At 42.5% G+C, this 27,419-nt stretch overlaps 1 protein-coding gene across 2 annotated transcripts in view; it reads right to left on the bottom strand.

Moving 5' to 3' along the window:
- The window catches only part of FRAS1 (Fraser extracellular matrix complex subunit 1), a 458,507-nt gene that overhangs the window by 169,270 nt on the left and 261,818 nt on the right, over positions 1–27,419 (bottom strand). For both annotated transcript variants that reach the window (XM_032632916.1, XM_032632915.1), the window contains exons 21-26: positions 12,235–12,387; positions 11,826–11,972; positions 6,236–6,382; positions 3,346–3,486; positions 2,282–2,422; positions 430–570 (exon numbers count right to left, since the gene is read on the bottom strand). In XM_032632916.1, the coding sequence (XP_032488807.1) occupies positions 430–570; positions 2,282–2,422; positions 3,346–3,486; positions 6,236–6,382; positions 11,826–11,972; positions 12,235–12,387 (870 nt within the window). The remainder of the gene's footprint in view (positions 1–429; positions 571–2,281; positions 2,423–3,345; positions 3,487–6,235; positions 6,383–11,825; positions 11,973–12,234; positions 12,388–27,419) is intronic.

Here is a 27,419-nt window from a genome sequence, read left to right as displayed (position 1 = left end):
TCCTCACACTATTCATTAATTACTTGTCATTTATCTCCAGTGTGTGCACAAAGGATGCATCATTGTACCCTGGCATAATAGCTCTACATGTGTATATAAATATAATAAATTTTATCTGTAAGTATAAGTTTCTATAACATGGCTGTAGTTCAGGAACACAGCTAAGTTTTATGCCAAATTTCTGATCTGATAGCTGTGATTTTTAAAGCACAGATTGCTTCTTTTTCCCTTCCAAAGATCTTAGAAGTTGAATTTTCCCAATTTTCCATGTTCTATAAACAGTCCCTTATTCCATAGCAGCACCAGGGGTTTTCCGAGAATGGAAAGCCTGCATTTTGTACCACACGAGCCAACTGTATCTGCAAACTCAGCCTCTGCGTGGAGAAATTACAGGTGACTTCACCAGAGCATCGGAGGGGAAGCACTTACCAGCACATGTTTCATTAGAGGAGTGGGCAGGGAAGCCGGGAACACACTTGGAAACACAAAGGCCACTCTTCAGAAGGAACCCATGGTCACAGAGGTGACACCGGTCTCTGTGGCTGCACTGCAAGCACCCCTGGGGGCAGGCTATCGAAGAGAGGACACACTGAATGAGGCAGGACAAAGGCACAGGCCCCCAGAGGGGGCCACCAGTGATAAAGAAATGAAGAGTGGGAGCACAGCAACATATGACCCCCAGCTGCAGCAAAAGAGAATTCCCACAGTTCCCTGCAGAATTTCACAGAAATGAAATTTCCTACCCTGCAAAGGAAAGTGAACAGGAAGGAGCACCCTTGCTTTCCACACTATGACCTGAACATGTTGCACATAAATGGATTGTTTAAAAAGTTAACAATACTGACTTGTAAGGGAGGCAGCTCATAGGGATTAAGAGCATAAACCCTGTCGGGTACTGTTCCTCCTCTACCACTTGACGGCTGCTGAATTCGGGCAAGTTGTTTAACAGTCTGTGGTGCAATTTTCTCATCTTAAAAATGAGGATAGTAATAGCACCGAATGCAATGACTGTTGGTTGGAATACATGGGCTATATATAACGCGCAGTGACTAGAACAGTATTGGGCACACGAAAGGACTCAAATGTACTACCATCACTGCTATTCTTATTTTTATTATTATTATTATTTTGCGGTACACGGGCCTCTCATTGTCGTGGCCTCTCCCGTTGCGGAGCACAGGCTCCGGACGCGCAGGCTCAGCGGCCATGGCTCACGGGCCCAGCCGCTCCGCGGCACGTGGGATCTTCCCGGACCAGGGCATGAACCCGCGTCCCCTGCATCGGCAGGCGGACTCCCAACCACTGCGCCGCCAGGGAAGCCCAATTATTATTATTTTAAATGCATGTGGAGAGCAAGCTATTTAAAAGACCACAGATTATTTCTTTGAATCAAGTTAATAAGTTTCTATAAATCCAGTGTTTACTGCCTAATTATTCTGCTTCCTCAGTTGAGATGCTGTTATAGAGAGGTGGAACAGGATAGTTTAAAGGGCCTTGAATTAGAATCAGAAAATTTGAGTTTAATATCTGACTTTATGTTACCCTGGTTAATACTCTTAAGGCTCTTCCTTTTTTTTCATTTGTAAAACAGGATTCATAGTGTCTGCCATATTTTACCAAGTCATTGTGAATGTTAAATGAGATAATGCAGATGAAGGAAATTTGGGGAAATATAAAATGCCATGCCTAGGTAATGGCATTATTATTAAGTATCAGGTATTCTTTAAAGTGGGGCACACCTTACCAAGTTTTGATGGAAATGATGAGAACAAACTGAGGAAGCTCTTGTGAATAACTCAATGGACAAGGAGATTAAGACTTTGGGTTTAACTTTAGTTTAATAACAAAAGTTCAATGTGTCTCACTAAACTGTCCCTAGAAATCCTACTCCTCAAGGATATTATGACAATATCAGGGTCACTGGTAATTTAGTCTATGCGCTGAAAACCCTGGGCCCATGCCAATAGGGCTGACCCACTCTTAATGGACACCACACCTCAGTTCAATATAAGTTTTACGTTCCATGAAATATTGGCTTTGTTTCCATACAGACCTTTAGGGACAATATTGATTTGTGCAAGAGAATTATTGGCCTGTACTCTTCTATTTAGCCAGCCATTGACAGATGTGCACGAGAAGCCATCAGTTACTTAGGCCAGACTCCCTGGGTTTTCATTCTGCTCCTAATTCAGATTCTCCTTGGTTACCTGAGAATCAGCACACCTGACTTCCTTGCTGCCCTCACTTCTTTCCAGAGAACACAGCACAGTCTCCAAGTTACCTGTGCATTTGCGGTTTGAATGATCTGCAAAGTTCCCCTTCCCACATTCCTGGACACACTGGGCTTCCAAGAGGAGAAACGGCCCTTCACAGCGGGTACACTCATGGGGGCCTTGGCACTGGAGACAGTGGCTGTCACAGCCTGGAAGACACAAGTCAAGTCGACAGGAATGTGCACGGCTTTCCAAGGGGCTCCTCCATCACTCTTCGTGATGAGGCAGTACAACCTGGTGTGCTGAGCAAAGCGGCAGACTGGGAGTCAAGGAGCCAGGCTTCCAGTCGTGACTGCCGCACTTACCAGCTGGGTGACTTGGCACTAGTCACTCCACGTCTCTGAGCCTCAGCGTTCTCTCCTATAAAATGCAGAGAACACACTGCCCCACCCAGTTCCTTGGATAAAGGTCAAATTACATAATGAAAAATACTACGCAACCTATAAATTGACAGATATCAGCCGTTATCGTTATTAGTAACTAGTCCTTGACTCCCTGCACTGCTTCACTGAAGTGTCAATCTTTCCTGACCTGGTCGGTCCTCAGGGTATCACCCAAGGATGCTCCCAGGAATGCTGCCTGTGCGCTTTGGGTGGGCATTCCAGGGTGTGAAGATTTTGTGGCATTAAAGTGAGGCTGAAGGGGGTACTGAGGCAGAGAAAGGCGACGGTTAGACATACGGTATTGGGAGGGTCGTGGGAGGGCAGATGGTGGGATAAGACACTCTTTCCATGTGCTCAAATGACCAGAGCGTGCAGACCTCTCCGTCTGGAGCACAGGACTGTTCGAGTTTTAAGGAAATCCAAAACTAATGGTCAAACCATATCTGTCTGTGTGGCCATATACCTCCAAGATTCCCATGTGGATTTCAAATTTAGCACATGTTGTACTGGGGCATGGGAGAAGGCAAGAGTGGACATTTGCATTAGGACGAAGAAAAACTCTTAGGAAAGAAACAAGAAATTGGATAAAAAGCCAGAGAGGAAACTGGCTACAGGCTCCTTCTCAGAACAGTAAAATACAGAGGGGCGGAAGCTTGGATGAGCACAGAGCAAGGGCTCCAGACACTTACTCTTGCAGAGGCCTAGGTCCCGGTAAAATGATGGTGAGCAGTGCTCCACACAGGCCCCATCCTGGAGAACATAGCCATCCATGCACTGCAGGCAGTCTGTCCTCAGAGGCCCGTGACACGCATTGCAACTCCAGTCACACTCTAGAAAGAAAGTTCCTTCGATCAGCTTCCTTTCTGTCCAGCCTCAGTCCCAGAGACTAATTTATGAGGACACTGGCTGCAGCTGCCTGGGGTGAGTGAGGACAACAGAAGAGATGTCGGATAAGTGAGCTCTAACGAGGCTCTGCTTGTAGTAGCCTGAACGCCTCTCTGAGGTTGAGCGTTTCCTAATTACGTTAGACATGGCACGTACAAGGATTGCTCGTTCATGCAAAGCCTGTTCCAGGGAGTGGCCTATTTGCTCCCACAAACCTCATCTGACCTCCTCCAAATGCCAATAGGTAAAGGATGTCAGAGACTCAACGAAGAATGCATCTGCTCCCTCCACTGACACCGGCCACGTGACTCTCTTCCTCTCAAAAATCAGGCGTTGACCAGCACAACAGAAAGAACCAATGACATTAGACTTACAAGGGGTGTAAACGAACTGTCCAGAAATAAAGGAGTTCCTGAAATAACAGATCTCATTTAGAGCACAGCTGACTCCTTTACATGTTCACTCACTGAACAAGCACTGATGGGATGTATGGCCCTGAACCTCGTGTGGCGGGTGTAGACCCTGCCCTCAGGAAGTTTATGTTCTAGGGGCTCCCAGCCTTAGATGCACACCCAAGTAATTCAGGGGGGTGGATAGAAATACAGATCATCAGGTTCAACACCAGAACTACCGAGTCAGGCCCAGGAAGACAGGGTGCTGCAGCTACTATTTTTGTCATTGTGTTTATGCTAGTTGTTGTGGCTGTCGTTCTTGATGGCCCAGGCAATTTGGACGGGCGATTCTGCAGTCATAAAATGCAGAGTTCTAGCTGGTAAGGTTAAGTCCTTCGTGCATGGAAGACCGGACAAAATAGCAGGATTAAGTACTTGTTTTTTTTTTTGCGGTACGCGGGCCTCTCACTGTTGTGGCCTCTCCCGTTGCGGAGCACAGGCTCCGGACGCGCAGGCTCAGTGGCCATGGCTCACGGGCCCAGCCGCTCCGCAGCATGTGGGATCTTCCCAGACCGGGGCACGAACCCGTGTCCCCTGCATCGGCAGGCGGACTCTCAACCACTGCGCCACCAGGGAAGCCCTAAGTACTCGTTTTTGAAGTCAGGTAAATCTGTATTCAAGTCATGGCTTTGGCACTTTTTATCTGCATGTCTTGCACACTTTCCTTAAGCTTTTTGAGCCTCAGTTTCCTTATCTGTAAAACAGGGATAAGAACAGCACCTATTTCATAAGGCTACTGTGAAGATTAAGTGGAATAATGGATTTAAGGAACTCAGCACAGTGCGTGGCACACAGCAGTTTAATAAACGTTTGCTGCTGAACTGGTTTCCTTGGAGAACGTATCTCCACTCGGCGCTGCCTCACCCCGCCGTCCCTCTCCTCTAAGAAGCTGGAGAAACCTCTCATTAGTCACCTTTCTCTCTTCTTTGATGCAGTATTTCCAAGTCCCAAAGAAGCAGGTAAATGTGCACGATGGTACACGTGCTTCCAAGAAGATTTATAAAGTTCATCTCGCTCATTTATTTGACTGAATCAGTCCTGAGGGAAAATGACTAAAACAGAGCCTTGAAAACTGCCAGCATAGTTATGAAATCATTTACAACAGGGAGGATTTGTGATAATCTTGTTTTTCACCACAGACTGACAACCACTGGTTAGAAGGGAAAAACTAGAAAAGGTTCTGTGGTCTTGAGCACAGCAGACCGCCTCAGTGAACAACCAAGTACAATTTCTCGGAATGGAATGTATGTAATTTTGCAAAACCTTAAAGCATCCCAAGTTTACTTGACAGATGTCTGACCTCCATCTCTGAGCCCTAGCTTCTCTGGCAGAATTGGAAAGGTCGGAGGGGCGGGCGGGTGGGTGGGGAACGTGGAATGGAGGAATGGAGAAGGGAAATGGAACAGAAGCAAGGGAAATCCATCCTTTAATTCTGTCTTTCCACTTGCTGGGTCCTGCCATTTGAAGAGCATAAGCTCCAATAATGTTAAACACCGGAAAACAAAGTAAAAGGTAGTATTCGGTTTTTGACAATGCTTGCTTATAAACTCCTGGAGGACAGGGGCTGTGTCTTCACTCATTAAAGTATGTTAAGCAAGAGATGAACAAGTCAGACACAACTCCTGTCCTCATTAAGCTTAGAGTCTGGCAGTCTAGAGTTGTAAATGCAGGTGCCTACAGGGCCCAGGAAGGCAACGTAGATCTTTGAAATAGGCCTGGTGTGATAGGACAGGGAAGGGTGGGCACTGTGGCACCCTTAGGAGATCATGTTGAACCCAACAGAGACGACAGCTACCCATCAACCTACTGCTGCACTGTGGGAATGCAAATCCAGTACTGCCAAACCTTCTGACTTTTTCAAAAGAGACTGAAAATCTCAATTTTTGTATGTGAAGTCTTCTGATGTTTAAAAGGCAAAGAATTAAAAAATTTAAAATGCTGTTAAATTCAGTGGATCAAAAAAAAACCAAAAAACAAAACCACAGACCCCTGTCTTGGATTAAATACAACCTGAGGGTTTCCAGTTTGCCGTCTCTGGTCTAGTTACTAAGACCTGGCATAATATCTAGTACATGGTAGACAGAGAAAAATATTTGCTTAATACATACATACATACATAATGACTTTTCATCAGAGAAAGTCTAAACATCTGATGACAGTATTTTCCCAATGCGGGAGCAGACTTCTCTAGTAAAGGGGCATCGACAAGTAGAAGACTCGTGCAATTCTGGAAAAGCTTTACCTTTGCATGTCTTGGTGGAGAAGTCAAGATAGTACTGTGGGGCACAGCTCTCATGCTGGCAGTCTCCAAAGAGCAGGACCTTGTTTGGATCTCGGCAGGAGGTACAGCTGGCCTGTGAATCACAGCTTCTGCAATGTGGGTCGCATGCTGAGCAGATAGGAAGAGAAAATGACCAGATGATTACAATTGCAAATACTGAAGCACTGATCAAACCTAGAGAGATACTGCAAAGCAACAGAGCCTCCCTCCAACCTATTTTTTAATCACGGCTCAGAACCCTACCCTGCGGATCAACAGAAACAGAAAATGTTAATCTTGTTTTCCAAAATCAAAGAGGGAAATTTTATTTTCCAGAGAAGATAAATTATAAACCCAAGAACAGAAATCCCACATCCAAACTGCCCTGTGACTCAGCAACAGGATTAATTTATACTTATTTCAAGATCTCTGGAATAATAGTCCAGAGTGTCCTTGGAACCTTGCTTCTTAAGGAATCAGGGGCCCTACAGTTTATGATGTAGATTCAGATTTTTGTCCGATACCAAGATTAAAATTAGGCATCAACTTATTTTGGAGCTCGGGAAATCCCGTATTTTAAGATACGAAGGACTTTAAGGTGACCTGGCTTACTGACTTACTCAGTTGTAATTCTTAGCAGTCACTTAATTTAGGCATTCAGGGATGATCTCCAAATCTGGTCATGCTTCCATCTCTGCCTGATTCAACAACTAGCATCTCTCCATTGACTCAGTTGTTCATGCTAGAAACCTTAGAGTCTCTCCTGGCACCTCCCTTTCTCTCACTCCTAATTCAATTACTTACTTATTTGTTTGAACTCTCCTATATAATTCTCAGAACTTTCTGCTTTTCTCCATATCCACAAATGCCAATATGTCCAAGCCATCATCATCTCCTTCTAGACCACTATCATAGCCTCCTAATTGGTTTGAGTCCCTTGCATTCTATTTTCCATGTATCCGTAAGAGTGATTTTTTAATTCATACTTCTCAGGTGTCAGAGGACACTTTCATCTATGAGCTCATATCTTTCTTCAGGCCTGGAAAAATTCTAGCCATCATTTCTGTAAATATTGCCTCTCCATCATTCCCTCCATTCTTTCTACCTAGAAATCATAATACACATATTTGAATCCTCTCAATATAATCTCCAAGTCTCTTGTCTTTAACTCTTATTCATTCTTCAGTCTCTTCTTCAAGAAGGCCTTCCCTGACTCTCCAGTCTAGAACAGGTCTCCCAGGTACTGTTCTTATACCTTTCATTCATGCCATACATAGAAATGTTCAATTTCAGCGATTATTTACCACCTGTATCCTTTACAGCTGTAAGCTTCATGAAAGCGAAGACGAGGTTTCTGTTGTTCCTTGCAATAGTCCCCAGCACCTAGCTGGTTATCTGTAATTTTGTTGGTGTTCAATAAATACTTGCAACATAAGTGAAAGAAGCCAGATATTGTAATTATATATACTCAAGCACTAGCATCTCTGCCTCCCTCTAAAATTTTCTCTCAGCATGTGTCAGAGGAAAAGTCTAGAGAGTGATCATGTGAGTTTTAGTGCTAAAGGATATCAAAGTGTGTGGCACAGTGCAGAAAAATGACCTCCCTCTAAAATAAAAAGAAATTCCTTTTGTTTCACCTACAAGAAAAGCCACCGGTATAAAATATTTGTTAGAATATGTAGACTTGTAATTAAAGGTCTTAGGAAAATTCTAGACCGGATTTTCAGTTTGAAAATATTAGAAAAAAATATTTTTATTGTTGGAAACTTATATGAGACTAAACTTTTATCCTTTCAGGAGGTAGGATTTCTACACATGTTGTTATCTTAATTTTGCCAAAGGGTTTGACAAAAACCCTAAATATAAACTTGTGAATACAAAAATGAAGTGGGGTCTACCAGCTGTAAGTGGATTTGAAGATGGTTGAAATACATACTCAGAAAGTTGTCAGTAAATGTTTGTAATTGGAAATGAATGTCTTTAGTAGAGTATTATGATGAAGTCTTAATTTCTTAGTTGGCCAATATTTTTATTACTTTAATGAAAACAAAGTAATTACGCTAATGATATTTAAATAGGACACGTACACTTACATAGGATACTCGCATAGTTAAGTTTCACCAGCTGAAAGAAAAACTTAAACTTATTTTGGCCCATTGTATCAATAAACTAATCAGACGAAATAAGCTAAACTGTAAGTAAAGTCTTGCATTTATGTTCTATAACCAATTGTACAAACAGAGGGGACAGAAGGCCTGTTTAGAAAGCATTATTATAAAACATGATCTAAGAATCTTAGTTGATTGAAAGCTTACTAAAAGTTGACATGGTTACTAAAGAAACTAACACAATCTTAAACTGAAGAGCCTTCATGTAACCTCAGTGTCAGCTGGACGCCCTGCTGGACATGGAGCTGCAAAACAAGGCCCCTGTCCTGACAGCTGAGAGTTTCTTGTAGTTTACTTCCTCAAGCTTCTGTCTGCCTCCGTGGTCTTGAATCCTTCCATGAAGTCTCATTCCCAAAGCATAACTCAGCTCCTTCACTGACTCCCAAAAGAAATGGGGTCCCGCCGAGCATTTGGAAATGTTAAAAGACTATATGGAAGATTTGGAGGGATGCAGCGGTGTCACATTAAGAAGCAGGGGGCTTCCATCATTTCTCTTCGAACACTTCTTCCTCTTTAATCAAACCCCTCAGCCGTCTCCAAGGCAATCCCCAAGTGACCTTGTCTCACTCAAAGTAGTTCTGCACATAACCAAACCCCTTGGGTTCTAGCTTCCCCATTCAGAGGAGTGTGAGTGAGGAGCCTTTTCTCCCTCTTACAATATTCAGACCAGAGGGTATTAGTCTTACTGCAGTCACGTTGGTGTGACAACGTCTGGAGTAGCAGGTGAAGCTCTCCGAGGTCAGTGACCCCATGGAAAGAGCTAAGAGGACAGTAAAGAAGGGGCCGAGGGGACCAGAAAGCAGTGAGGGAAGCAGAGATGTACTGATACTTTTAACTATCGTTCATTGAGGAGGAGGGAACCTCACAGCCTATGACGCCCCGTCTCCCTCCCGACCTCTGAGACAGTCCCTCCTTTCTGCTCAATACTCCACTGACTCCAGTCCTGCTCAGAACAGAGAAGTCCAAGCTAATGTCAGACTTCGGAAGGGAATCGTGTGAATGAGGGAGGAGCCATTCTACACTGCTCCAGAAGGAGGCTCTAGGGCTGATGAGAAACAGCCCTCATCCCCACCGATGCACCTGGCTTCCTTCCTCATCTGTAGCAGCCTGTGAGGGGGTGAGAGAGAATCTCTGCCCTGGGTGCAAGGTTGGCTCAGGTGCGCTGAAGTCTTCCTCCTACTCTAGGGCACTATGGTTTCAAGCACTGAGAACCTCATTTATCATCTCTTCTTGAAAGTTCCTTCTCAACTGGTTATCCTGAAATTTTAGAGCTCAGTATGCAATTTCTAAAGGTTCCTGTAATCAGAATCTAGACAGCTCTGAAGCTCTTACTTTCTTCTATAATATGGTCATTAATGCCTCCCCTTAATGTTGATTATATTTCCTTAAAAGCCCTTTACTGCACAATTCCTGAAACTGTCAGGCCTATAATTGTCTATAATGATGAGCAGTAGAAAGGGACATTGTGAATTTTTTTTTATGTATTAGAAACTCAAATAGCCCAACTTAGGGACATACCTTACCTTACTCAGTCTTTGGATGAACGAAACCTAAGCTTTAGCAAAGGACTAAAGTTAGAAGATGCTTAATTTAACTGAAATAGTCTATAAAATCTTATTTACATGGTAGCATAGCAAATGCATTTGTGCAGAGCAGAAGCTTCCCAGAAGAGAAATACTTCAATGCAACGTATTTTTGCCACCTATAAGCCATATAAGGGATTCTGTTTTTTTCTTTTGAACTTTTATTTCTGTGATTCCACTGCAGTGAAGAGCCTCAAATATCTAAGTCACTACTTCTACACCAACACTCTTTTGCTCCTGAATAGAATATGCAAGTGTTTCATTCGTGTCTCTTGTGTTACAGAATCTACAGATTCCGGCAGACAGTTGATACATACCAAGCAAAGTTTTTGTTACAAAAGTAAAAAAAAAAAACAAAAACCAAATAACTTTTCATGGATCCAAAAGGGATTTTTGTCTCTGGTATCTCAACAGATGATGCAAAATGGTGGGTTCCATATAACTTCATTTCAAATGCAAATCCTTGCAAGAATCTCCATAAACTAACAGTAATACCTATCTTTGTATCTATAAAATATAAATATCTTTTACTGCTCGATTTGCCTCTCGTTTCACACGATGATGACGATAACAACAGTAGCTATACTGAGAGCTTATTCTCTGCTAGGGTCTGTGCTAAGTGCAATAACATTAGAGGTAGGCACTATTATAATGTCCCTTTTCTAGAAAAAGGAAACTGAGGCCTAGTGGTTAATTCACCTGCTCAAGGTCACAAAGCTAGTTACGTGGCAGTTAGGATTTGAACTTTAGTTACCTGATTCTAGAGCCCACTCTCCTAACCATCACTCTATAATTCCTTCAACATGATACTTCCTAGGACAGAAAATTGAAATATCAGTACTGTATTTGTTAACTGTCATTTTCAAAATGAGAAAAGTACACCACAGTTTTTTGGCAACTGACACTTCACTGATTGAAATAAAGTAAGCTGCCTCAGCCTATTTCAAAACTGTTCCTTCATCTGTGAATCACTTCCTAATTTTTTTTCCACCCAGATTTGCCCTTGCCCTAATTTATCCTAACTCTTTGTTTGTGCGTGACTCAGGTAATTAATCATATTTTAACTTATTTGAGAACTAAGATATCTATACAAGTAACTTTCATGCAAGACAAAATAAACTACTGTTTGGGCAGAAACTGAATCCTCTGTAGCATATCCAGCCTTGCATACTGTCAGTATTTAACAAATACATGTCAAAAACAAATTAAATCCAGAGAAGGGCTGAGGTTCAGGCCTTTATACTAGAATGAGCTCCACTCTCTGCTTAGGATCTTGGAATTGGATCACTGAGAGAAACCATAGGAATAAACTAGACCAACAATGTTATGATTTTAATGAGATAACTAGAGAACAGAGAGGTTAAATGACTGACCCAAGAACACACATCTCCTCTAGTCCAGCACTTCCAATTAGGCCCATATCTGAGTTATAATCTGCTAATGGCATCCATATGCTTTGTAGATTAATTTTCTTTCTTTTCTAAAAATAAAGGCTACCAGGTGAAAATATGGAAGCAAAAAATCCCTATTTCCTTCAATGACTCCAGAAGAGCAGGAAAGGAGAGAAAGTTCATTTTTTAAAACTTAACGCTGACAATGAGCTTCCCTGGTGGCGCAGTGGTTGAGAGTCCGCATGCCGATGCAGGGGACACGGGTTCGTGCCCTGGTCTGGGAAGATCCCACACGCTGCAGAGCGGCTGGGCCCGTGAGCCACGGCCGCTGAGCCTGCGCGTCCGGAGCCTGTGCTCCGCAACGGGAGAGGCCCCAGCAGTGAGAGGCCCGCGTACAGCAAAAACAAAAACAAAAAACAAAAAAACTTACGCTGACAAGTGTGGTTGTCATCGAGATAGTGCCCTGGGAAGCAGGCAGTGCTGCAGGTGCCAAGATGGGACAGAACGAGGTCGGTGTCACATGAGGAGCAGGAGAAGGGTCCTCTGCCCCGGCAGGTTCTGCAGGAGTAGTGACATTCTGCAGACGGAAGAGACATAAAGAGAACCTATGAAGCCAAATTCCCCTCCAAAGCAGCATCCCAAGAGCCGTTAATAAAAGCCCCAGCATACAGAGCATTAGCTGGTCTGGTTTATTGCCCTACAGTGTGTTTCCTGCCTCTCTCTCTCTCTCTCTCTCTCTCTCTCTCTCTCTCTCTCTCTCGGGAAGTTCCAGCCTTCTCAGCTATTGCCCAAGAGAAGCTCATGGGGCACGGCAGCTCCTGTGTCCAGCGCTTACTCACTTTTACAAGCTCCTCTCTCTGTGAAGTATCCAGAAGGGCAATGGGGAACACAGCGATCTTCTAGCAGCAGGTACCGGGCATTCTGACACCTCAGGCAGACGCTCCCGGTGTTGTAGAGGTCAGCTGCGCAGTGCTGGCACAGAGGATGGCAGTCTGGAGAGGACATGGGAGCACAGAGAAGGCACGGATGCTATGAACAGAGCGCCTCATTTCTACACCAAAGGGTAAAAGGGATTGCAATGACCACTGTTGGAGCACAGAGAAGGCACGGATGCTATGAACAGAGCGCCTCATTTCTACACCAAAGGGTAAAAGGGATTGCAATGACCACTGTTGCAGCACAGATGGCTGGAGAGTAGCGCAAAGGCAGTATACATCAGTAAAGTAGAAGCTTGGGACCTGTACAGATTGCGTGTTTGAGGTTTTTAGCAAATGGCCAGGCCCAGCACAGCAACTGAGTTTTCATCCCTTTCCGATTGAACAACCTTCAAGTCCTAGGGCAGCATGTGAAAGATACTTGCCGGGGGTATAGAAAGAACTGTCAGATAACAGAAACAGTTCATCGTATCAGCATATCCCCCGAGAGCTCCCAGAACTCAGGTACCGTGTGCCCCTCATTCACAGAGCTCCTAAGCTGTGCTCAGAGGCCCCACGTGGCTCATCTCCCAAATGTGGCCTTCCGGAGTCAGCAAACCAGCCTCAGGCATTGGTGGAGGGGGTGGGGAATTAAGGTTGGTTGATAACAGAATTGGGGGGAAAGTTTAGTCTTTAACTAGAGGTAAAGTTACAAACAGCTGAGTTGGAAAGTCATTTTCATGACCTGATACACACTTCACAGAAGCTGTTGTATCAGTTGTGATTAAATCTATAGGGCAAGTTATCTGGGATGGCCAGCACTGTCTCTTGTTCTCACCCATGTAAGAGTCATCCTTTAATTAAAGAACTTGGTTGTGTTCAGCTCCCCATATAGGTGAAAATGCCCTCTGTCCTACCTTAAGTGGTAATAACGCTTCAAATCCCATTTACCATCCTCCATCCCAAAGGTGGAAGAAAAGCCACAAATCCTGAATTACCCCCCAAAATGAAAAAGGAGTAAAGACCTAGGAAAAGAGAAGAGACTTCTGGTTATAGGTCCTGTCCATCTTCCCCTGTAGGATTCAAAGCACTGTTTGCAGTTGCTAAAACACCATTCAGCGGCCACATAGGTCTTGTTTCATCCCAGTCTTGCAGATAGTGATTTCTAGCGATATTTAGACTAAAAACTCCTTGTCAATAAAACAGATTCCCTGTCCTTGAAGTCTGTTAAAACAGGTCTTTCTCTCCATACCCTCGGTGATACACTTTCTTAATTGCTGATCACTTGAGACGTGTTCTTTGCCAAAGAAGAGATCTCAGTCCCATACCCAGCACCCACTCATCCGCAAGAGAAGCCTTTGAGACCTCTAGCCATTCCAGAAGTTGAACCCAGAGTGTCCTCCGCAAAAATCCTCTTTTAGCAGCACACAAGTGAACAGGCCCCAACCTTCCTCTGAACTTCAGGAGTTTCAAATTACAGGCAACCTTTTGCCAATATTAGAAACAGTTCTTGATATCCTAAGAGGCAAATTAATCCCCATTATAGCCCTTCAGTAAATTATAAAGGAAATGATGGCTGTATTGAGAGAAATCTGATAAGAAGGCTATTTCCCCCTGACCTAGTGTACGGTTTCCACACAATGCCAACCTTTTTGTTTTCCTTTTCCTGTGCTTTCCTCACAGTGCCAGGAGCACTTTGAAAGTTCCTGGAGCAGGTGGAGGTAACTCCGTTTTACGATTACCTTAATGAGTGGGTACAGGTTAGAACTGAAAACCCAGGAAACATGACTGATTCAAGGCTCCATTATTTGAAAAGTCTTGGCCTCTTCCTCTTTAAAGCCAGTGCTTACAGAGAGTGTGGGGCTCCGGCATGCGTCAACAAGATCCGCAGGTGTGCAGGGGTCTAAAAACTAGTTGCATCTAACTGAGGCTTTCTCTAGTGTACAATTAGAGGAATGAAAAAGAATAATCACCAAGGGGATGCTTTGAAGAGAAAGTAAGCAGATCTCTGGAATATTGTGTGGGTACAATAAATAAATATTTATGGATTTATCTGATCATGGGGATCTCTAGGAGCTGTTTAAATGAAGAGTGTGATGTATATTAATTACTTCTAAAGGCACCTAGAGCTGGTTTATGGATGTTCCTTCCCGCTCTCATGGCAGCAGCTTTGAAACCCTTGCTACGCTTCCCTGGTCACCAGCCCACGCTGCCCACCCTTCCACATCCTACCCGGTTATTTCACCTTCTACTTGACTCAGCCCATCAAGCATGAACACCTTTGATTCTTTCCTGCCAAACCCTCTATTTCATTTCATCTCCCCTCACAGGATGAAATGGCTAATTCCTCCACCCTCATTTTTTAACCCGATTTTCAACATTATTTGAACATTATTGCAACATTAGTGCATCTTTTACCCCCATCTCTCTTCACTCTCCTCGACCTCAACCTCCAAACATGCTCCGCATTACCTACTCCCCGCAAAGTTTTTCTCAACGACCTCCCCATCTCTTTTCTTTCCTTCACCACCCAACTTCCTTGCCTCCGTAACTTCTCACTTCACTGTAATCTGCCTTCAACCTCCACAATTCAACTGTTGTATTGCTCTTGAAAAGGTCTCTGACCACCTTCTAATGACCAAACGTAATGGCCTCCTCTAAGTCCTAACCCACCTGAAAGGTGTGCAACACATGACACTTCGGATCACCCCCTTCTTTGACCTCCTTTCCCCTCTTAGCATGCTTTATCCTGGTGTGCCTCTCGGTCATTCTCTGCCTCTGACTGCCCGATAAGTGTAGAAATTCCTTACAACCCTTAATTTCTTCTATCCTCTTAACTTAAGTCTCATTCTCTGGAGGTCTTAAACCAGACACGGCTGTTTGCATCATTTTGGTATACAGCTACCAAAAGCCAGTGGAAAGGACTCAAGAGTTACAGAGAGAGAGAATGGGAACTGGTACAGCCACTGTGGAAAACAGTATGGAGGTTTCTCAAAAACTTAAAAACAGAAATACCACACGATCCAGCAATTCCACTTCTGGGTATTTTTCTGAAGAAAACAAAAACACTAAATTGAAAAGACATATACACCCTTATCTTCACTGCAGCATTATTTATAAAAGCTGAGATATGAAAGCAACCTAAATGTCCATCAGTAGATGAATGGATAAAGAAGATGTGGCATAAATATCCAATGGAATATTACTCAGCCATAGAAAGAATGAAATGTTGCCATTTGCAACAACAGGGATGGACCTTGAGGGTATTATGCTAAGTGAAATAAGTTAGACAGCGAAAGGCAAACACCATATGATTTCACTTAGATGTGGAAACTAAAAAGAAAAACAAATGAACAAACAGAAACAGAGTCATAGATGGAAAGAACAAACAGACAGTTGCCAGAAGGGAGAGGGTGGGCGGGATGAGTGAAATAAGTGAGGGAGAATAAGAGGTACAAACTTCCAGTGACAAAATAAACATAGGCAGAACGCTCTATGACATAAATCACAGCAACGTCCTTTTTGACCCACCTCCTAGAGAAATGGAAATAAAACCAAAAATAAACAAATGGGACCTAATGAAACTTAAAAGCTTTGGCACAGCAAAGGAAACCATAAACAAGACCAAAAGACAACCCTCAGAATGGGAGAAAATATTTGCAAATGAAGCAACTGACAAAGGATTAATCTCCAAAATTTATAAGCAGCTCATGCAGCTCAATAACAAAAAAACAAACAACCCAATCCAAAAATGGGCAGAAGACCTAAACAGACATTTCTCCAAAGAAGATATACAGATTGCCAACAAACACATGAAAGAATGCTCAACATCATTAATCATTAGAGAAATGCAAATCAAAACTTCAATGAGATATCATCTCACACCAGTCAGAATGGTCATCATCAAAAAATCTAGAAACAATAAATGCTGGAGAGGGTGTGGAGAAAAGGGAACACTCTTGCACTGCTCTGAACACAATTCACTGCTGTGAATTGGTACAGCCACTATGGAGAACAGTATGGAGGTTCCTTAAAAAACTACAAATAGAACTACCATATGACCCAGCAATCCCACTACTGGGCATATACCCTGAGAAAACCATAATTCAAAAAGAGTCACGTACCAAAATGTTCATTGCAGCTCTATTTACAATAGCCAGGAGATGGAAACAACCAAAGTGTCCATCATCGGATGAATGGATAAAGAAGATGTGGCATATATATACAATGGGATATTACTCAGCCATAAAAAGAAATGAAATTGAGCTATCTGTAATGAGGTGGATGGACCTGGAGTCTGTCATACAGAGTGAAGTAAGTCAGAAAGAGAAAGACAAATACCGTATGCTAACACATATATATGGAATTTAAGAAAAAAAAAATGTCATGAAGAACCTAGGGGTAAGACAGGAATAAAGACACAGACCTACTAGAGAATGGGCTTGAGGATACGGGGAGGGGAAAGGGTAAGCTGTGACAAAGCGAGAGAGTGGCATGGACATATATACACTACCAAACGTAAAATAGATAGCTAGTGGGAAGCAGCCACATAGCACAGGGAGATCAGCTCGGTGCTTTGTGACCACCTAGAGGGGTGGGATAGGGATGGTGGGAAGGAGGGAGACGCAAGAGGGAAGAGATATGGGAACATATGTATATGCATAACTGATTCACTTTGTTATAAGGCAGAAACTAACACACCATTGTAAAGCAATTATACCCCAATAACGATGTTAAAAATAAATAAATAAATAAGTCATGGGGATGAAACCTACAGCATGAGTATACAGACAATAATAGTATAACAACTTTGTATGGTGACAGATGGTAACTAGACTTATCGTGGTGATCATTTTGTAATGTATAGAAATATCAAATCAGCATGTTGTGAAACCAGAAACTACCATAGTGTTGTAGGTCAATTATACTTCAATAAAAAAACAAAAGAGTGAGTTGTAGAGGCTCCATAATCACTCAAGGCCTCTGCCTCGCTCCATGGCTCCATATTAAGCCTTAAAAGAGGCATCAGATCAATCACCAGACATACCACATTGCATGATGGAGCAAGTACCCAGAGGCAAGGAGAAATCAATAAATGACACCTGAAAATATAAAACAGTCCACCGCAGGTTGCCCAAAGCATCACATTAATCCGAGTTAGTTTACAGTTTCACATTACACATGAGACTGTAACTACTTGAGTCTGCAAAGTTCAACTCTTTTTGTTCGCTACCTGTACTTCTCCCTTATTCATTTATCCATGGCTTAAAAACTCATACTGAACACCCAATCCTGTGAATAGACCCCAAAACAACAGTCTGAGTGGGTCCTGTGTTAATACATTCCTGCAAACCTCTCTTCCCAACTCTGTCTTATACAAGCCCCCAACAGAACACCACACAAAACCAATATGCTCTCAAACCTTGCTCTGGAGTCAATCTGAAGGTTGACTGATTTTTATTAAACCAACCAGAAAAGAAAAATAAATTCCTAAAACCTAGGAAACACCTTTGTCTTAGGAGGCTTGAAGTCAAAATCTCTTTGCAGGAGAGAATTCCTTGGGAGAACTCAAAATGAGTTATGATGTACAGGGAAAGAAGCCAGAAATCAGAGCAACAGGGCTTGAGGATTAATCCCAGTGTTCTGATATACAATCAGAAAAGCATCGTTCCCGAGGGCAGGCTGCTCAGTTGTGACAGGCTACAAGTGGCCAGTCCCCCTGGTCACCAACTGTAGGCAAGCTTCAGGCTCAAGCCCCAGAGGCCACTGTGATCTTCTATGCAGAGAGGGGGCTCAAAACAGGGAGCTTACGGTTTTATTTTCCTGACTACAAAGTGAGCCATGGAAGAAAATATGAAAAACAATTTTACATAGTATAAATGAACCTAAAAATCCCCCCATGTGGGCCTTTTAGAATAAATAACTATTAACGGGTATTTTTCTCTTAGTTCTTTTTCTATACAACTTTCCATATGTAGATTTTTACACAGATGAGATTATATTAAATATTGTCATATAATAACTTTTTTTTTCCACTCAGTACCATCAGCATTTCCACGTGTCATTAGGGACTCTTCGTAAACATCATTTTTAGGGGTTGTATAATATTCCAGCATTGAATAAACAAATAAAAATTTACCATTTTTCTTATCCTTGATCATTTACTTCCAATTTGCCCACTTTTATAATGAAGGCCATGATAAGACCCTTGTGCATTTTAGATTATTTGCTAAAAGACAAAGTCAGGCTTCCCTGGTGGTGCAGTGGTTAACAATCTGCCTGCCAATGCAGGGGACACATGGGTTCGAGCCCTGGTCCGGGAAGATCCCACATGCTGCGAAGCAACTAAGCCCATGCACCACAACTACTGAGCTTGCGCTCTAGAGTCCGCGAGCCACAACTACGGAAGCCTGTTGCACCTAGAGCCCGTGCTCCGCAACAAGAGAAGCCACCGCCTTAAGAAGCCCGCGCACCACAATGAAGAGTAGCCGCCACTTGCAGCAACTGGAGAAAGCCCGCGCGCAGCAGCAAAGACCCAACACAGCCAAACATAAATAAATAAATTTATTTTTAAAAAAGTTACATCCAAGATACATTCTTGAGACTGTTTCATTGTAACTCTGCCTGCACTAGGAACTTTTTTTTAATTTATTTTTTTATTGAGGTATAGTTGAATCACAGTGTTGTGTTAATTACTGCTGCAGAGCAAATGACTCAGTTATACATATATATACATTCTTTTTCATATTCTTTTCCACTGTGGTTTATCACAGGATATTGAATATAGTTCCCTGTGCTATACAGTAAGACCTTGCTGTTTAAGGAAATTTTAAAATAATAAAATGATCTTGGCTAATTTGGTTGGTGAAAATTGGTGTTACATAGTTGCTTTGGTTTGGATTTCTTTTATTGTAAGTGAGGCTGAGCATTTAAAAACTCTTTCTTTCAAACAACAAAACTGTTCAAATGTCTACTGTACTCACAGAGCTTTCAGTATGGTGGGGATAAGGACCCTGGATCCATAATTACACTTAAGTAGGAAATCTGTGTAATCTCATAATAATTTGAGATATCAGCCCATGAGTTCTTTCCTCATCCACTGCAACCATCCCGCATTAGACCTGAGAGTGTGGGCCACCATGTGCTCCCAGAGAAAGTCAGCAGAATCAGACCAGCACAGATACCAAATTCACAGAGCCCAGGGCACAGGTGAAAGATAGAAGAAAAAACAAACTTGAATGTGAAAATTGGAGCTAGGAGACCCAGGCCCTCCCCCACCAATACAACCCCTACACTCTCCACCTCTGTACCCCAGCCTAGAAAAACCCTTCGAGCTGGAGAGGAAGAAGGAGCAGAGAGACCATTCAATTTGCCTCTCCCCTCCCCTCCTGTGGAACAGGTTGGAGGTAGCTGAGTGGAATATTCAAGAATCCAACAGTGAAGCAGACTTGGGCTGGGCTTCTTGACTTAAAGAAAGTCGTCTCCAAACTGAGTCCTTTGTCATGAGGCAAGAGAGACGGTGGCACAGTGGGATGAGCAACAAGAGAGTGTAAGGCAGACGCTTAGACACGGGACTGCCTTGAGACTATTGCAAACTTCTGTAAAATGCAAACCAGGTAAGCCCAGGGACCATGGAAGTCTCTGACGGGGTACCAGCTTGGTCCAGGAAGCAGGTAAAGCTGCCTGGAGGAAGCTGAGACAGAGACACTGAGTGGGAGTCAGCTGCTGGAGGAGATGGGCAGGGTGAGAGAGCTTGGAAGAGGTCCCAAGAAGAGGAAAAACATGGAAAAACCCAGAAGCGCAACAGAACAGGATGCCTTCAAGGAACTGAAAAAAGTCCAGTATGGCTGCATCTTGAAGAACATTCGGAAGAGCCACTCAGGACCTGGCTGTGCTAATTTTGAAATACCTTGTAAGTCACGAAAAAGTGTATGGATTTATCCTCGTGGCGACTGGAAATGGGTTTGTCTATGTGTATACCAGTCTATCTACTGAAGTCTCTGTGCTATTACTACAGGTTTAAATGAGAAATTGTTGTATGAAAGGTAACTAGTGATGGCAGAAGACATTAAAACCACAGCAAAGAACTGACAATCCAAGAAAACTGACACACAGCAGCTTTCAATGTGAACTTTTCTGGGGCGAGGAGAGGGGTCCCTATGTTTCTGTCCCCCTCCCCCTTCCACTATGTCCACAGAAGACCCTTCTCTGTTAATAACATCCACTGCTGAACAGTTTTCTAAAGGCTTATTATGCTAGAGTAGGCATATTAGGAAAACTAAGAATCCTACAGTGCAAGTATACGAAGGCTTCTGTGACCAGGGACGGAGATCTCAGGTGTCCCCTGAGAAAGAAAACCAACACACCAGTGGTTTGTCTTTCAGGCACGACCAGGGAAGACCTTTCCACAAACTGTCAGCTTCTAAAATGCCTTTAAGATTCAAAACAAAGTAGAATTTGGCAAAATCAGTAGTACCTAGCAAGGAGCCCTTCCTTATCAATTTGCTAAATGAAAGAAAAAAAAAACACTGGAGTCAAAATATTAGGAAATTGTGGGGAATTTGGAGGCCCATGAGAAGCTTCACCTGGACTGCACACCTTGGTTCTCAAAATCCACTCCAGGCCAAGAGGAACAGGGCACTACTTGTCTGTGTGTGTGGCAATTTACAACTGCCTTGTCAGTACAGTTTGAGAGAATGAAGAGAGAAATCTCCCCATGGCCAGCCAGATGTATTAATTATACAATCTAAACATAGTTAAGAGGTGTTAGGAGTCCATCTCCAGGCGCTGCAGGAGGTGACTGACTATGTGTCCCAGGGAACTGCTACGACACCAGTCACTTGACGCACAGTAAAATCTAGGGGCATATTGTCGAAGAATTAAGCTGATTGGGAAGGAAGTCTTGAATTCTTCTTGGTAGGTGGTGCCATCTGACAAATCCTGATTCAGATCCTTGCTGGACCCACACTGGTAGGAGCACAACTGTCAGAAACGGTGCCCTTAAAATGCCAGTATTCTCAGAAAGGCCGACAAACCACAGAGTGAATTCTCCTGTAATCGTCCTCACCCCACCTTCCACTCCCATTCCTCCCCACAGGTGATGGATGTCTGGAACGAGTTCACAAGATACACTAGAGGAAGTTTATACTGTCACTGCTTAATTTGTACCAGGACCGCAGTTACTAAAATAGGGGAATTGAGTTTCCAACCCACCAATCTAGCAGCCTCTGCAAGGATTAACGGCCCATCATAAAAGCCCCATCTGTGCAGGAAGGCATTTGCATCTGACCTTCCTGTCTGTAATCAAAAAAGGAGGCTAACCTCAAATATGTCTAAATGGTGAGCATGCATCCATTAATTGCTTAAAAACAGAGCCTATTCTGAAGCCCGTCTCTCAGAGTCCTCCCATAGCTACTCAGTAAGTAAATCCTTATTTGTCACTATTTCAATTATAGTAAAGTCTTTAAATAAAAGACTTATTAAAGGATGACAAGGAGAGGAGAGGGACCCAGGATACATTGAGGTGTAGTCTGTTTCAGATTACTGGTATATAATAAACATGTGGAGGGGGAAGGGCAGATGGACTTCCAGGTGTTTGTGTATGTGCCTGCTTGCTAACAAACCTGGTGAATCACACTTTAAACAAAGTAATGAACACACTGTAAGGGAGCCTGGAAATGGAGTATCGACTCGAGCTGAAATAAATGCACTTCTTGTTTTAAGATTCCATTTGTTTTCTAAATATGCACAGCATGCATACATACTAAAAATGTAAATACATAAAGAATTAATATTTTGACTCAGCAGCGGCAATATCCTCTAACATGTCACCCTGCAGCTGTGAGGAAATTATATGTGGTCATCACCATGTGATGTTATGTTCAAATCACAAAGGCTCTGCTTCAAGGATCAGTGAGGATTACGCATAATCGCGATGGATGGAAGCACACGGCAGTGAAATGACTTATTTCACATCTTTGGAGCAAAGTGAAAAAAAGCTTGAAGATATTAAAGTAAATGTGTACTGTTGAAGCAGTGGCTTTGGATGTTGGTTTTATGGGGCAGTGACTCCTTAGCTGATAAATAATGGACCTATAAAGACAATTTTAGACACACAATGAGATTTTTAATAATGTCCTATCAGTCGATTAGGTTCTTAATGAAACCACATTAAATGTGTTTGGAAGCTGTTAAAATAATCAGCACTTGTATCTGTTCCGCATCAGGTGAAAAGGGAATGATTCCGTGCTGAAGCTCTGGGTCCTTAAAGTGTGTATAGACTGAATTCTGATGCCACTTTTAAAACTGACAGGGCTCTACTTGTGAGACAAGTACAGCAGGAATCCCGAAAATAACATATGAATGGCAGAAGAAAAAGAAGCCTCCTCTCTTCCCCTTTTGATCATCACTTTGGTCCTAGCCCACCCATGAGGTCTTTAGAAATCACGTGTTCTTTTTAGGGTTAGGGTTTAGGGTTAGCTCTCAGTTAGTACAAAAACAAAACAAAACAGACAAACAAAACTTCCCATTTTTTCAGTGTCTGTGGCTATTGTTTTATCCTGAAAAAACCAATCATCAACAACAACAAAACCTACTACAACAGATTGGCCTTAGCGTTATAGGACAGTGATTTCCACCCAGTGTTGACAAACTTACAAATGTGGTGAGAAGGCTGCAGTAGGACCCACGGAGACAGACAGCTGGAAGAAGGAGTGGGTGAGAGGCAGTGTCAGATGTAAGAGCAAGGCTCTCTCCTCAGTTCTGGTGCCAGTTCTTGCTGCCAACAAGGAAACATGAGCACCACTCCTGCCTTGTACCTGACCTCCCATCAGTTTATGTTTTACTCTTGCCTTACCTCCAAAATAGAAAAAAGTTCACTTCGATCCATATTTATGGCATGTGAGTTGGGTGTGAGGCACTATGGAAGTTGCTGCAGGAGATAGAGCACTGAGTCAGAGTCAGACCCTTCCCTCAAGATGCTCACGACAAGGTCCAATGTCAGAAGAAAGCCACACTTAAAATGCAATTAATGTCTAAGGAGGACCAGAGAATATTTTATCCAAAGGGAATAAGAGGGACTTTAACTTTGCAAGATGTGGCAATGATTAAAATATGGAATAGGGGTGGGAAGGAAGCAGGTGTAACTCAATTTTGAATTACAGTTGATCCTTGAACAATGCAGGGGTTAATCTGAGTATAACTTATAGTCGGCCCTCTGTATCCCCACCCCCATCCTCTGCATCCTCGGATTCAACCAACCGTGGACCATGTAGTACTGTAATATATACTAGTGGAAAACATCTGCATGTAAGTGGACCTGTGTAGTTCGTACGCACATTGTTCAAGGGTCAACTGTACTCAGTTTTGAATTACGCTGATTGAAAAAATCAGTAGTGGATGGACAAGAGAGTCAGGAGAAGGAAGGAAGGACCTGGTGTGGGAGGTTTCTTTGGAGGTTTCTGAGTATGTTGTTCCTGTGGATCAAATGTCCAGAAGGTAGACAGATAGAAATGAGAGTCTGGAGATGATGACCATGTGTGGACTTGAGATAGACTCTAAGGAGAAAACAGAAATGGGCATTGGATCGAGACACTAAGGTCCTAAAGGAAAGGGGGTCAGGGAGGAAGAAGAGAAGGAAAGATAAAGAGGGAAGGAAGGAGATGAAATGAGTAACCAAAAGAGGAAATAACTATTGGGCTAGACCACCCCTTGAGGGTGATGGGACAAAGCAGCTCTGGATCACAGATGGAGGAGTTCCCCCGGGCCAGGGTGAGGGAGATCCTTTCTCAAAGGAAGCAATGAGGAAAACGGTATTTAGAAGAAGATACAGAGACATTTGCGGAGAAAAAGTGAGGGAGTTTTTTTGCTGTTGTTGTTTTTAGGAGATTATGTTAATATTCTAAACACTAAAGAAAGCAAAGATGTCAACTGATCGGAGTGAGAGTTGAGTTGAGGGAAAGTATAGTAAGTACACATGGAAAGGTCATGGTGAGCAAGGTGACAACACATCAAAAAGGGCTGTAAGTAATACAATTGCTGAGAAGCAGAGAAGGTCCTATTGGAACTAGATCAGATGATGAAGTCTGATGATGGTGTTCACACGCGTGCCCTCTGAAGTGGCACTGCTTCAAAGCCCAGGTCTACTGCATTTTAGCTGTGAAACACTGAGTAAATTGGTTAATGTCTCTCATCCAGTCTCTTGGGTTGTAAAATGGAAATGCTACTAATCATAGGATTGACCTCCCAGGGTTGCAGCCAGGATTAAATGAAATAATGTATGAGGAGTTGGTACATAGGAAGTGCTCAATAAACATTAGTGATTATTCTTTATCTGTGGCAGGCCCAATCAGGATTGACATTGATACTGATGGTCATACTTACATCTAAGTCACTATTTTTGCCCCATTACATGTAAACACAGAGATTTACATGTGTGTAAGAAAAGTAGATAAGTGTAGCCATAGCAATTTTGCTGTCTCTAGTACATAAGTGGATAGCCTATGAGCCTAAATTCAGTTGTGTTCTTTAAGCATAAACACTCAAATTCTTCTCTGCAATTCAGCTCCTGGCCTGTAGTTCTTATGAAGACAACAGCAATTGTAACTTCACTGGGAGCCCTGCCAAGTTGAAAACTTGTAAGTAAGGTCATTTCTAAAGCTATATAAGATATTGTTTAGAAAAAGTCCCATGAAGGAGAAAATACAAGTTCTTTTTTTTAATTTAGGAAGGTCTCAATTTAAAAATAGGTCGTGTTCTTATTTTTTTCTGAAAGTAAAAGTTCAAAGAAAAGAAATGCCTTGAAATATTCAATCACCCTTCAGCAGACATCGTGGTCCCTTAAATAAAACACAAATTCAGAGAACAAGGGAGAGACAATCACTGAAAGTTCCAGAGAGAGATTGGATATGCAACTCATAGTTCAAGCAATAGGAGATAGGGTGACAGATGAGAAAAGAATGTGCATTGCCAAAAAAGAAGATAAGGAAAATAATGGAGGTGTTAAAAAAAAAAAAAAAAACACAAGAAAATTGAAAAAATATAGAGATAGAAGAATAGGGCCAGATGGAATGAAATAGAAGGTGAAAGAGAAGAGATAAGAAGCAAAAAAAAATGAGTCACACTAAGAAGATCCTTGATGTAATTAGCATAGGATGCACTGGAAGGGGATTAAAGTGGACCTTAGGGCACCAGAATCAAATCATTCCTTTGCCCGACATTTCCTGATCACCATCTATGTGCCGGTTAGGCATTGCACTGAGCTCTTAATCCCACTTCCACAGGAAGGTTTCTTGGGATGATCAAATGAAAAAATAAGTGAGAAAATGCTTAAAAAATTATAAAATGTCAAGAGCATAACATTATTGTTATTAACAATAACATGAAAAACAGACCTCGTCCCAGCCAAAGCCTTGGAAGTCATACTTAGTTTACCAAGCAGTAACTCTACCTCCTGCTGGTTATTGCCCATATCCACAACCAGAAAACGGCCCAATCAAATTAAGTTACATAACGGATATATGGATATGGGGTGGGGAGTCAGAGAAGGGTGGGGGATGAACTGGGAGACTGGAATTGACATATATGCTATGTATAAAATAGATAACTAATGAGAACCTACTGTATAGCACAGGGAACTCTACTCAGTGCTCTGTGGTGACCTAAATGGGAAGGAAATCCAAAAAACAAGGGGATATATGCATATGTATAACTGATTCATTTTGCTGTACAGCAGAAACCAACACAGCATTGTAAAGCAACTATACTCCAATAAAAATTAAGTTACACAAACATAATGGAATGCTATTTAGCCATTAAAAATGACAATTATGTGGATTCTTCCAATTATTTGCCAACACATGGAAATACACAAAGTGATATGAGAAATAACAAAGAAATAGAGGCATAACTCATTGCATTGCACTTTGCTTAATTATGCTTTGCAGATGATTGCTTTTTCTTTTCTTTTCTTTTTTTTTAAACAAACTGAAGGTTTGCGGCAACCCTATGCTGTCAAATGATGGTTGGCATTTTTTAGCAATTAAGTTTCTTTTTTTTTTGGCCACACCTCTCAGCTTGTGGGATCTTAGTTCCCCGACCAGGGATCAAACTCAGGCCCTTGGCAGTGACAGCGCGGAGCCCTAACCACCGGACCGCCAGGGAAGTCCCAATAAAGTATTTTTAACTAACGTACGTACGTTTTTTTCTTGTTTTTTTTTTTTTTTTTTGCGGTATGTGGGCCTCTCACTGTTGCGGTCCCTCCCGTTGCGGAGCACAGGCTCCAGACGCGCAGGCTCAGCGGCCATGGCTCACGGGCCCAGCCACTCCACGGCATGTGGGATCCTCCCAGACCGGGGCACGAACCCGTGTCCCCTGCATCGGCAGGCGGACTCTCAACCACTGCGCCACCAGGGAAGCCCACGTACGTTGTTTTTTTAAGACATAAAGCTATTGCACACGTAACAGACTACAATATAGTGCAAACAATTTTTATGTGCACTGGGAAACCAAAAACCTCATGACTTGCTTTATTGCAACAGTCACTTTATTGCGGTGGTCTGAAACCAAACCCACAACATTTCTGAGATATACCTGTACATAGCTGCTGATTACAACTGTGAAAAATGCATGTACATTAAAACAGATAAACAACAAGGACCTACTGTATAGCACAGGGAACTCTGCTCAATGTTACATGGCAGCCTGGGTGGGAGGGGAGTCTCGGAGAGAATGGATACATGTACGTGTAGGGCTGAGTTTCTTTGCTGTGCACCTGAAACTACCACAACATTGTTAATCGGTTATACTCCAATATAAAATAAAAAGTTTAAATATTATTTTTAAAAATGCATGTATGTAACCACTGAAAAAGATTAAAGGACATGTGGAGTGATATAAATTATTAAAATTCAGTATGCATTAATGTCTTCATTTAAAGTTTATCTATTTATTTACTAAGGGTATATAAAATAAAAATACATGGCAATCTAAAACAGCTTCCGGCACTTAAAACAGACCGGCAAGTTCTTGCAACTTTCCCCGGTAGTGCCTCTCCAAACCATCTTGTCATACCAGTCCCCGATGATCTACCTTTTAATCTACAATCAGAAAAC

Source organism: Phocoena sinus, chromosome 5 (genome assembly GCF_008692025.1).
Source record: "Phocoena sinus isolate mPhoSin1 chromosome 5, mPhoSin1.pri, whole genome shotgun sequence".
In the NCBI taxonomy this organism is placed as follows: Eukaryota; Metazoa; Chordata; class Mammalia; order Artiodactyla; family Phocoenidae; genus Phocoena; species Phocoena sinus.
The sequence above is the reverse complement of the archived record's forward strand: the minus strand, read 5'-3'. Positions and strand labels throughout refer to the sequence as shown.